The sequence below is a fragment of the Lynx canadensis genome, chromosome E1 (assembly GCF_007474595.2).
Source record: "Lynx canadensis isolate LIC74 chromosome E1, mLynCan4.pri.v2, whole genome shotgun sequence".
NCBI classification, from domain to species: Eukaryota; Metazoa; Chordata; class Mammalia; order Carnivora; family Felidae; genus Lynx; species Lynx canadensis.
In genome coordinates, this window is record NC_044316.2 from 39,795,950 (window position 1) to 39,808,340 (window position 12,391).

The 12,391-nt window shown below is 51.4% G+C and overlaps 1 protein-coding gene across 1 annotated transcript; it reads left to right on the forward strand.

The window, feature by feature from the left end:
* Positions 1-9,454: 9,454 nt before the first annotated feature.
* Positions 9,455-9,891, forward strand: GAST (gastrin). Its single transcript, XM_030295219.1, has 2 exons — positions 9,455-9,665; positions 9,788-9,891. The coding sequence occupies exons 1-2, from the start codon at positions 9,455-9,457 to the stop codon at positions 9,889-9,891; spliced, it is 315 nt and encodes a 104-aa protein (XP_030151079.1).
* The last annotated feature ends 2,500 nt before the right edge of the window (positions 9,892-12,391 follow it).

The window sequence follows — 12,391 nt, forward strand, 5'->3', positions numbered from 1 at the left end:
AAAAAAGATTCTCTCGGGGCGCCTGGGTGGCGCAGTCGGTTAAGCGTCCGACTTCAGCCAGGTCACGATCTCGCGGTCCGTGAGTTCGAGCCCCGCATCGGGCTCTGGGCCGATGGCTCAGAGCCTGGAGCCTGGTTCCGATTCTGTGTCTCCCTCTCTCTCTGACCTTCCCCCGTTCATGTTCTGTCTCTCTCTGTCCCAAAAATAAATAAACGTTGGAAAAAAAAAAATTAAAAAAAAAAAAAAAAGATTCTCTCTCTCGGAGCACCTGGGTGGCTCGGTCAGTTAGGCGGGTGTCTGACTTCGGCTCAGGTCATGATCTAGCAGTCCGTGAGTTCAAGCCCCACGTCGGGCTCTGTGCTGACAGCTCAGAGCCTGAAACCTGCTTTGTATTCTCTGTCTCTCTCTCGGTCCCACCACCCCCGCCCCAACCCCTCTCATGCTCTCTTTCTCTCTCTGTGTCAATTAAATCAAGACATTTTAAAAAAATTAAAAAAAGAAAAGATTCTCTCTCCCTCTGCCCCTCTCCCTCACTCATGCTCTCTCTCTAAAATAAAAAATAAGTAAAATAAAATACACCTGAGTAAAGATTCTTCTCACATTGGTGCTTTTAGGATTTGTTTCCCATCTTAAATCCACTGATAGTGCTAAACAAAATACTCTCTAACATTTTATTATAAAAATGTTCAAATACTCAGAAAAGTTTAATTTTAATGTGAAGACTCATATGCCCACCACCTAGATTCCATAATTTATATTTTATTATTATTGATCTCATATCTATTCATCTTTTTTTATGCATTTCAAACTAAATGTACAGTAATACACTTTGACCTAAATACTTCATTAACTAGACTTCAACTTTGTTACAGTTTTTTTTTTAATAAAATTTATGTACAATGGAGTGCACAGTTCTAAATGTGCCCTGCAAACAGGGTTCTGGGCTTGATTTTGATTGTTAAGGGAGATAATAGGCCCTGTCAGCACCTCATTCAACAGTGGAGGTTGTTACGGTTAAGATATGGGAGGCAAAACAGTCCCCAGAGGGGGGTAGCCAGGATGTGACCCAGGGCTGTGGGAAGCAGAAGGTGGATGGACCTGAGGAGCCAGGGTGAGGCCAACCTGGAAGAGGCAGCATTAACCTGTGAGGGGAGACTCTAGGGACTATTACCGGGAAGAGTGGAGAGAAAAATAATCAAGGAAAAGGGGGTAGAATATTCTGGAAGTCAGCAAGATATAACAGCACAGATAAGTTGCAGGTAAGGCTGTGGTGATGAAAATACCAGTAATAAAGGTGCCTGAGTGGCTCAGTCAGTTTCTGACTCTTGATTTCTGCTCAGGTCATGATCTCATGGTTTGTGAGTTCAAGCCCCACATCCGGCTTTGCACTCACAGTGCAGAGCCTGCTTGGGATTCTCTCTCTCCTCTCTCTCTCTCTCTGCCCCTCCCCTGCTCCCATGCACCTTCTCTCAAAATAAATAAATAAAAACTTTAAAATATATACCAATAATAATAGCAGACCCTTACATAGAACTTACCATGCATCAGAGACCAAGTGGAGGCTACAGGTGTCTCATTTATCCCTCACCTTGACCCTCCCAGAAAGGTATGGGGAACATCCTAAGTGCATGACTTGCCTTAGATCACAGCTGGGAAGTGGTGAAGCTGGGATTCAACCCAGGGTCGCAAAGCCTCCTTGTCCTGACCTTCCACAATACACAAACACTAGTCCCGCACACGGACACCAGCCGCAGCCTGGGTCTCACCGCGGCTTCTGATTCGAGAAGACTTTTCATTGGTGCCCCGGGCACAGGGGTGGGCTTAGAGCTCCGCAGGCGATCCCAATGTGAGGTGTGGGTTGAGAGCCACCGCTCCAAAGACACAGGTGGGCATCAGTTGGGAAGGAGAGGGGGGCCAGAGAGGAGGCCAAAGCTGGAGTATGGGGGTGCCCTCTGCTCTCCCCTCGAGGCAGCTGGGCAGTCACCTGGCCCCTGAGCTCCTCCCGGGGCCCCCTCTCCAGCTCAGCCTGGTCCTGCTACCTTCCTACCCTGGGACAGCAGCCAGACGTCATGAAGCCACTTGTTCCTCCCCAGCCCCCCACTCCAGGAGGGACCACGCATGCCCAGGCTGCCTCCGGGGGTCACTGTCTCAACACCTTCACCCCTCCGAGGCCCCATTGCCTGGGACAGAGTGACTGAGGCATCCTCAGCTTCTCCCTCGCCCACCATCAATAACCAATGAGGAACCCCGGGGAGCTGGTGTCTTCTGACAGCGGTTTGCAGCTGCCCGGTACTATTTCCCAGGACCAGCTCTGGCAGGGAGGGGAGTGGGGTCAGGCATGTAGAGTTGCCCCGGGGAGTCTCCCGCCCCAGGGATAGTCCTCCCCGCTGTCGTTATTAATTCTATTTTGTGTGCGCCCCCGCCCTGAAATCTAAATGCCAGGAAGCCATGACCAAGCCGATCACATCCACCTGTTACTCCTGGGGCCTCATCCTGGCCCTGGCTAATGGCAGGTGCTCACCACCTGGAAGGGAAATGGAACAGAAGAATGGCCCAATACTTTAGCAAACGTCCCCCTTCATCGTATTTGAAAAATCCCATGCAAATTCACACCGGGCCAGTTCTTACCTTACTTCACGATTTCAAAAGAAAACTTCCTGGTGCTGGAACCCCTAGCATTGGTGGGGCTGTTGCAGCCCAGTAAATTACCACAAACTGTAGAAGCTTAGGACGACGTCAATTCATTCTCTGACGGTTCAGTAGGTCAGAAGCCCCAGGTACAGCAGGGCGCCCGGGGCGGAAATGAAGGCGTCACCAGGGCTGCGCTCCGTTCTGAAGGCTCTGGGTTTGAACCCGTTTCCAAGCTCTTCCAGATTGTTGGCTGAATTCAGTCCTTTGCGGTCCTAGGACCTCGGCTGGGGGCCTCTCTCAGCTCCTTAAGGCCACCTGCACTTCTCGGCCTGTTGCCCTCCCCCTCCCATCTCCAAACTGGCGAGGGCGGGTAGAATCCTCCTCGGTCCTCAAATCTCTGATTCATTCTTCAGCCGCATCACTTCTGCCTTTAGGCAAAGGACATTCGAGCCAGAGGACATTTTTTTATGTTTATCTATTTTGAAAGAGAGAGTGTGTGAGCAGGGGAGGGGCAGAGGGACAGAGAATCCCAAGCAGGCTCCATGCGCTCAACTCAAGGAGCCCGACCCAAGGTTGGATCTCACAACCGTAAGATCATGACCTGAGCTGAAATCAAGAGTGGGATGGACACTGAACCGACTGAGACCCCCAGGCGCCCCCAGCCAAAGAACATTTTAAGGGCTTATCTGATTAAATTGGGCGCACTCAGGGGCGCCTGGGTGGCTCAGTTGGTTGAGCATCTGACTCCGGCTCAGGTCACGATCTTGTGGTTTGAGCCCCGTGTCGGGCTCTGTGCTGACAGCTCAGAGCCTGGAGCGTGCTTCAGTTCTATCTCTCTCTCTCTCTGCCCCTCCCCTACTCGCACTCTGTCTCTGTCTCAAAAAAAGTAAACATTTAAAAAAATAAATTTAAAAAAATTGGGCCCACCCAGATAATCCAGGATAATCTCCCTACTTCAAAGTCTATAATTACATCTGCAAAGCCCTTTTGCCATGTAACCTCATATATTCCCAGGTCCCAGGAGTCGGGCTGTGGACGTCTTTGGGAGATGATTATTCTGCCCTCCACACCCCTCCTGGGAGGAGAAAGATGCCAGAACTAGGAGTTTCAGGCCCAGATCTCCTTGGTCCTGTAAACCCAGGACAGGGATTGCTTCACCTGGCTGAGCCTTGGTTTCTTCACCTGTGGGACAGGGACACACTAGTCCTTACATCCAAGGACCATGGTGAAGAACAACTACGTTTATTCATGCAGAGAGCTTGTCAGCCCAGCACACAGCATTGTCACTCTTGTGAGAACAAGGACGGGGCCCACAGGGAGAGGGAGGGAGCTGGCCCCAAGGTCTGGGATATGATCTTCAATTTGGTAGACTCAGAAACTTGATTTTCTGGTCGCCCAGCTAGTCAAAGTGTTGGAGCCAGGAGTCCCCTCTGGCCTCACCAGTTCCAAAATCGTCCATACATCAGTCGGTGCTGGCCTCTGAGAGATCCAGCTTCCACAGATCCCATCCCTGCCACCGCCTGAGGGTGCAGCCCAGGACAAGTGTCCCTCTGAGTCACGGCCAGCGGGAGGGAAAACCTTAGATTCACACACGGTGCTTTTTAGGGAATCACCCTCCATAAGCCTTGGGAAAGGAGGAGCTCTGTGATGTGTGCAAAGTGTGTGCACAGACCTTGTGACCCCTCCCCTTCACAGCAGCCCTCTGAGGTAGGAATGAATGATTCCCATTTCGCAGACGAGGCTAACTGAGGCCCGAAGAGGATACAAACTCACGATGTTCCAGGCACTGTGCGTGGTGTTTTCTGCACATCACCTTCACAAGACTCCCCCCCCCCCACCACCACACACACACCCAAGTTATTTTCCTCATTTCTTGGAGAAGAAAATAGCTCAGAGGAGGAGAGATCTGCCCAAAGCTCAACATCTGGAAAAGGGTGGGGCCAGGAAACCCTTTTCTTTCCCATTGGACACGATTCCCGGGAGGGCAGAACATGCAGTTTGGTGATTATGAGCACCTTGCGGGGAGTGCTGTCTCTCCACTCGGGGCAGAGCCCCCCCTGCTTGCCCGCCAGTGCCCGCAGTCGCCTGTTGAGTGGGATACACAAATCTGTTTGGTGCTGTCCCCAGCTGGTGTGACCAGCCTGTGAAGAAGAGCCGGGGAGGGGGGGTGGGGTGGGCATAACCCCCTCCGCAGCACAAGTCTTGGGTTCCGGTGCAACCAAGGCTCTGCGGAAAGCTTCTCGTTTCTTGTCACCATGGCAACACGAATGTCTCCATGCCTCTCTCGTGTGAACAGAGCTGCTCCCCGTGCCACCCTGTCTCCCAAGGCCCCTCAAAGGCCCTTCTGCCTCTAAGATTCTGGTTTCGATTAATTGCCACCAATGCCTGCACTGGGTTTGTCATTTTCACTTATTCCATCCGCTGAGTCACTGAGCCCTGCTCTGAATTAGAGTGGTTATTCACCAGAACATTCTGCTCGCTCGTTGCCATGGACACCTCCCAGCCTGCTTCATCACCTGTTAATTTCTCAGCAAGGCTGGCTGTGAGCGTGGGTACCACTGCCCCTTATCCAGGACCCAACGGGCATCAAAACTCCCCCGGAAAAGGAGGGGCCGTGATGACGCATGAACAACAGCTAAATCTCTAATGCCAACTGTGGAAAAATCAAAAACAGCCTAGAGCTACTTACATCTGTCCAAACCAGGTCAAGGTGGCAATTCATCAAATAAGTCAACAAGCACACTATTTGTTTGGTTTTCTGGCATATCTTGGGCAAACTCTTTAGTCTCTTTGCTAACCACTTTAGGATGTATTTTTAGGGACACCTGGGTGGCTCAGTTGGTTAGGCATCCGATTCCGGCTCAGGTCATGATCTCGAGGTTTGTGGGTTCGAGCCCCACGTCGGGCTCTGTGCTGACAGCTCAGAGCCTGGAGCCTGCTTCAGATTCTGCGTCTCTCTCTCTCTCTCTCTCTCTCTCTCTCTCCCCCTCCCCCTCCACTGCTCATGCACTCTATGTCTCTCTCAAAACTAAACATTTTTTAAAAATTTTTTTTAAAGATGTATTTTTAGGGGTGCCCGGGTGGCTCGGTCGGTTGAACGTCTGACTTCAGCTCAGGTCATAATCTCACAGCTTGTGAGCTCGAGCCCCGCGTCGGGCTCTGTGCAGACAGCTCAGAGCCTGGGGCCTGCTTCAGATTCTGTGTCTCCCAGTCTGTCTGCCCCTAACCCACTCACATTCTGTCTCTGTCTCTCTCAAAAATAAATAAACGTTAAAAAAAAAAAAGATGTCTTTTTACATTGAAAGGTGGTGAGTGCATTATGCAGGTTGCTATCTTCCCTTGAAAATGAAAGGAGGGAGTCTCCAAGTATAGGGGCCTGAAGCAACTGCCCCGGGGAGGGGGTTTGCAAGAGGCAGGGGATAAAGGGCAGACCTGGGATTGAGAGGAGCTGCAAGCTGAATCCAGCCAGCACAGAGGGCACACATGGGGGGGTGGGGAGAGGGGTACACTCAGGATTTTCCAGGCAAAGGAGGTGAAGAGGCAACCAGGATGCAGCCCCCAGGCAGAGCGCGGGGCCATCAGCCCACGGCCCATTGCCCCCAATAACTACCTCACGTCCTGTTTGCAGAGCCCGGCAGGGGGACAGGGGATCAATACATCACCCGACATCCACACACTCCCTGCTCTTCAAACACCAATGTACGGAGAAATACGCTTCCCCTGAATCCAAGGTCACTAGGGGCATCTGTCTCATCTGCCCCCCAGTTGGACATACCGGAGGGATGATGCACACCAGGACTGTGACCCCAAGGACTGGGCACGGGGGCGGGGGGGAGTGGGCACTGCTCCCGACCCCAGGGAGCCTGTCTCCTGCCTGCCCTCGTGCCCAGCTGAGAAAATGCCCGCACCCTGCACCTGCCCCCACCGCTAGGAGGTCAACTCCCCTCCCTTCCCCCATGCGATGACTGATTGAATGACCGGGTAGGGCAGGGGCGAGGTACCTGTGCCCACCCCCTTTTGTCTTGCTGCAGGGGAGGCTGACCTCATGGGGGTTTGGGAGGGGCCATGAGGGCTTTAAAAGGTAGGGCTGGAGCACCAAGTAGCACAAAGCACGGAAAGGAACCAGGCTGGCTATAGCATCATCAATCTCCCGGCTCTGCAGGTGAGAGGACCCAGCAGGGGGAGGAGAGGCTCTGCAGGTGAGAGGACCCAGGAGGGGGAGGAGAGGCTCTGCAGGTGAGAGCACCCAGGAGGGGAGGAGAGAGTCCGGGAGAGGGCTGATGGGACGTCTCCCTGCCCCAAAGGACCAGGCTCCCGCCTCGGTGTCTCCAGGGCCACCACCCTCCTCTCAGCTCAGGGCCGGACTAGGTCTCAGCTCTAGAACCCACCCTGGAGTGCCCTTTCCCCCCCTGCTGCTTCAACCGGGGCCCTGCCCTGCCCCTCTGCCTCCATGCTCACCCCAGTCCTGCAAGGTGAGAAGGACAAAGGCTATTCTCCCATTTCCAGGTGAAAAAACTGAGGCCCAGAAGGAGAAGTGACTGGCCAAAGTCACACCAATCATACATAGAGCAGGGCTGGAACTGGAACCCAGGGCTTCTGGATTCCATCTCAAGCTCTTTCCTACACCAGCACTGTCTGAAAGAACTTCCCATGATGATGGGGACTGTATCTGCACCATCCAATAGGGTACCCACCAGCCAAAGGTGCACCAGAAAGGAGGCTAGTTCAAAGAAGGAGTTTTTACTTTTAATTAATTTAAATGTAAAGAGCCATATGTGGCTAGTAGCTACCGTGTTGGACAATAACGTGGCTAACCTTGCTTCTTTAGCAGCAAGAACCCTTTCTCCTTCAAAGGAAATCTAACACAGAGCTCCACGATGACAGATAAAAGCAGTATTTTATTCCTAGAAACGCGTCCCTCGAGGGTAACATCTTTATAATTTACTTCTGATGAAGCCAATCAGAACAATGAGGCAGAAAGAACACAAATGCTGAGAAGAGAGTTTTAGATGTGAATTTTATTTTTTTATTTTATTTTTCAATGTTTATTCATTTTTGAGAGAGAGCGAGCATGAGCGGAGAAGGGGCAGAGAGAGAAGGAGACACAGAATCCGAAGCAGACTCCAGGCTCGGAGCTGTCAGCACAGAGCCTGAGGCAGGGCTTGAACTCACGAACCCTGAGATCATGACCTGAGCCAAAGTGGGACACTTAACTGACTGAGTCACCCAGGTGCCCCTAGATGTGAATTTTAGACTCATTTGAGGATCCAGTTTATTTCTGTATGATAGTTTCCCCCCAAACTCAGGTCATGCTGACACACAGGTGCCAGTGGTAACTGCTTAACTTTTTACAAAGACTTTTTAAGTTTATTTTTGAGAGAGAGAGAGAGGAAGAGAGAGCCTGAGTGGGGGAGGGGCTGAGAGAGAGAGAAGACAAAGAATCCCAAGCAGGCTCCGTGCTACCAGCACAGAGCCCCATGCAGGGCTCGAACCCATGAACCATGAGACCATAAAAAAATCAAAAGTCAGATGCTCAACCAAGTGAGCCGCCCAGGCGCCCCTTAACTTTTTTTAACAGGTTAATTTTTAACTGCTTAATTACAATCACAGGATATTCCTCTTAAGCAAAAATGGCAGGAGAACTTTCCTTCCGAGGGCTGCACAGAATCGGTGGGACCCGACCACACAGTGAATACACCGATGGTCTCCAGAGAGATAACCATACCGTGCTGTCTGGAACGCACCCTTTGGTATCACTATTTAAAAGTTCACTTTAGGGGCGCCTGGGTGGCGCAGTCGGTTAAGCGTCCGACTTCAGCCAGGTCACGATCTCGCGGTCTGTGAGTTCGAGCCCCGCGTCAGGCTCTGGGCTGATGGCTCAGAGCCTGGAGCCTGTTTCCGATTCTGTGTCTCCCTCTCTCTCTGACCTTCCCCCGTTCATGCTCTGTCTCTCTCTGTCCCAAAAATAAATAAACGTTGAAAAAAAAAATAAAATTAAAAAAAAAATTAAAAAAATAATAAAAGTTCACTTTAGGGGTGCCTGGGTGGCTCAGTCGGTTGAGCATCTGACTCTGGATTTAGGCTCAGGTCATGATCGCAGGGTTGTGGTGTGGAGCCCGGCACTGGGTTCCACCCTCAGCATGGAGCCTGCTGAAGATTCTCTCTCTCTCCCCCCCCCTCTGTCCCTCTCCCCTGCTCGTTCTCTCTTTCTCTCTCTCGAAAATTAAAAAAAAACAAAAACAAAAAAAACACGTTTAGCGGCACCTGGGTGGCTCAGTCGGTTAAGCGTCTGAATTCAGCTCAGGTCATGATCTCACGGTTTATGAGTTCAAGCCCTGCGTCGGGCTCCATACTGACAGCTCAGAGCCTGGAGCCTGCTTCAGATTCTGTGTCTCCCTCTCTCTCTCTGCCCGTCCGCACCCCCCCTCTCAAAAATAAATAAACATTAAAAAACTTTTAATAAAAACATAAAAGTTCACTTTAAATTACGAGATGTAAACATCTACAGGACCACTCACATGGCCTCAAATTCTGCAGAAGTTTGGAAACCGTTGCTCTAAGTTGTAAATTCCTTGGAGAAAAGCCAGTGTTGTAATTAGGGTGGGTGAGGAGGAAAAGGGCAGGGCTTGGGAGTTGCAGGGAGCAGGGGTGGCGCAGCTGGAACTGGAACTGGAAAAGCGAAGTGAGGACCAGCCCACAGCCCCACACAGCGCTGCACCTGCCAGCAGGGAGGCACCTAGAGTCCATCTGGTCCAGGCCCCTGCCTTTGGGTCCCTAGATGGCTCCACCTTTCAGCCCCGCCCCTCTTTCCTTTGCAGACAAGATGCAACGACTGTGTGTGTGCGTGCTGATCTTGGCACTGGCTCTGACCGCCTTCTCTGAAGCTTCCTGGAAGCCCCGCTCCCAGCTACAGGATGCACCCTCGGGTCCAGGGGCCAACGGGGGCCTGGAACCACACTGGCTGAACCGGCTGGGCCCAGCCTCTCACCACCGACGGCAACTAGGGCTCCAGGGTCCCCCACAGCTGGTGGCAGGTAGGAGCTGTGACGGCCATCCTTGCTTGCCTCACCCAGCCAGGGTTGGCCCTGGCCTTGGTTTCTAGTGGCTTAGATGTCCTTCACATATGCTCACGTCCTCTCCCACCTCTGACCCTCAGACCTGTCCAAGAAGCAGGGACCGTGGCTGGAGGAAGAAGAAGCAGCATACGGATGGATGGACTTCGGCCGCCGCAGTGCAGAGGACGGGGACCAACATCCCTAGAACAGAGCTTCAGAGCCCAGCCTCTCCCAGCCCAGCCCAGCCCCATGAAAAACCAATCAAAATAAACTAGCTTCCAATGGATCACATTGTGTCAAGTGTGGGGCAGGAGAGGGGAGTTGGTGGAGACACGGTTGAGGCAACAGAGAGAATGGAGAACCCTCTTGGGGACGGGGACCCATGACTCATTCTTCTCGGTATCCCCAGAGCCTAACATTGAATGAGAATCTACTCGTGCAGGTGGAAAACAGTGGTAGGGTCACAACCAGAGTCCTCTTCCTAAAAGAGAAATCAAACTGCGCCACTCCAGGTTTTCACCTTCCAATGCCCCCTGCTGCACTTAGAATCAAACCTAAACTCCTTGTCGAAGTCCTAGGTCAGCCCTGCTGTCCCCATGGCAGGTGCCAAGTGTCTTCCTCCTCTCTCCCTTTCCCTTCCTTACACAATGCACCAAGCTCATTCCTGCTCAGAACCTTCGTCCTTTCTGTTCCCTGTGCCTGGAAGGCTTTTCCCAGGCATAAACCTGGCTGGCTCCCCTTTTTCTCCCTAGGTCACACCCTGTCATTGTTTTGTATGTTAGTTTATTGTCCGCCTTCCCCAGTTAGAAGGGAGACTGTAAGAGTGTGGATCCCACATCCCTCCTCTCTGCTGTATCCCCTGTTCCAAGAATAGGGGGTTATCCAATAAATATCTGTCACATTGGGGGGTGAGTGGCTGCTACAGGCGTTGTTGACATTTCGCCCGTATTCCCCTCACTGTTCTGAGCCCGTGGGCAACATCCTTCCACACGCACCCTCGATTGGAGGATAAATACCCTAGTTCCCTCATCCCTTGGGCAGGATAATTCCGTCTCCCCAAATTCCAGAATCCCCCTGCAGGACCGAGCTCAAGGCTATCCTTTGTTCACGTGCTTCCCTTCCCCATCTCACACCCTCGTGGTCCCACTTGAGATCACCACCCAAAAAAACCACTCACACTCAAATCCTTATCTCCAAGTCTGCCTCGGGGCAGGGCAGGGTGTGTGAGGGGCCCTCCTCTGAAAACAGAGGGTTTTAGGAAACAACACACTCATCTTGGGATTCTAAAATGTGATCCTTCACTAGCCAGCCCCCTTTGCAGGGTGCTGGTAACCGCTGGAGTGTTGTGGCAACACCACTACTAAATTCTCATCCCGGTGAATCAGGATGGGGCACACGTGGAAGAAGGAGCACTGGCTTATGCAACTGCTCAAGCGCTGGAGAGAGAAGAGGGGGGGATGCTTTTGGCCGTGGCATTGATTGGCTACCGTTAATCATCAGAGAATCTCTGGAGGAAGAAAATGTTAGGCGCAGGTTAGCCAACCATTAACTCAAGCCCAAGATCTGAATGTAAGAGTGCAGATAACAAAGGAAGCCGAAATTGGAAGCCCAGCAAGTCTCCCCCGTTAAAGTCCTAGAATGAGAGGTATCTGGGTGGCTCAAGTAGTCAAGCGCCTGGCTCAGTTTCGGCTGAGGTCATGATCGCACGGTTTGTGGGTTCAAGCCCCTGGTCCGGCTCCTTGCTGACAGTGCAGAGCATGCTTGGGATTTCTCTTTTTACCTCTCTCTCTCTCAAAAGTAAATAAATAAACTTTTTTTTTTTTTTTAAGTCATAGGATGAAAGGCATGAGACCATGACACCTTGCATGGAACATCTGAGAAGATTCCCTTAAGAATTTTGAACTCCTAGGGGTCCCACATGACTCAGTCCGTTAAGCACCTGACTTCGCCTCAGGTCATGATCTCGCTGCTTGTGAATTCGAGCAAGCACCCCTGTCAGGCTCTGTGCGGACAGCTCGGAGCCTGGAGCCTGCTTCAGATTCTGTGTGTGTGTCTCTCTGTCCCTCCCCTACTTGCTCTCTCTCTCGCTCTCTCGCTCTCTCTCTCTCAAAAATAAATAAACATAAAAAAAAAAAAGAATTTTGAATTCCTAGGGCGTCTGGGTGCCCCATTCAAGTAAGTGTCTGACTCTTGGTTTCAGTTCAGGTCATGATCTCATGGTTCATGAATTCAAGCCCTGCATTGGGCTCAGTGCTGACACCATGGAGCCTGCTTGGGATTCTCTGTCTCCCTCTCTCTCTGCCCTTTCCCTGCTCATGCTCTCTCTCTCAAAAATAAGTAAATAAACAGAAGAAAAAAAAAAAGAATTTTGAACTCCTATGTTCTCTTCCAGGGATTTAGTGTTAAGGACTTGGGCTTTTTTTTTTTTTTTTTTTTTTGGTACCATAATGAGTTTTATGTATAATTAGACCCTATCTTCTTCTGCATAATGTCTTAGTGTCTTTTTGCCTCCTGGTATTCTTTATCAAGAGTGGGGAAGGTGAGGTCTACTTTGTTTAAACCTGGAAAACCTTGGGGTTCCCGGGTGGCTCAGTCAGTTGAGCATCCAACTGTGGCTCAGGTCATGATCTTAACAGTTTGTGAATTCAAACCCCACATCGGGGGGGGGGGGCGCCTGGGTGGCTCAGTCAGTTAAGCGTCCGACT

Coding starts and splice junctions, on each gene's coding strand:
- GAST (XM_030295219.1), top strand. CDS start 9,455: ATGCAACGACTGTGTGTGTGCGTGCTGATCTTGGCACTGGCTCTGACC. Junction 9,666..9,787: donor TCCCCCACAGCTGGTGGCAG/GTAGGAGCTGTG, acceptor TCTGACCCTCAG/ACCTGTCCAAGAAGCAGGGA.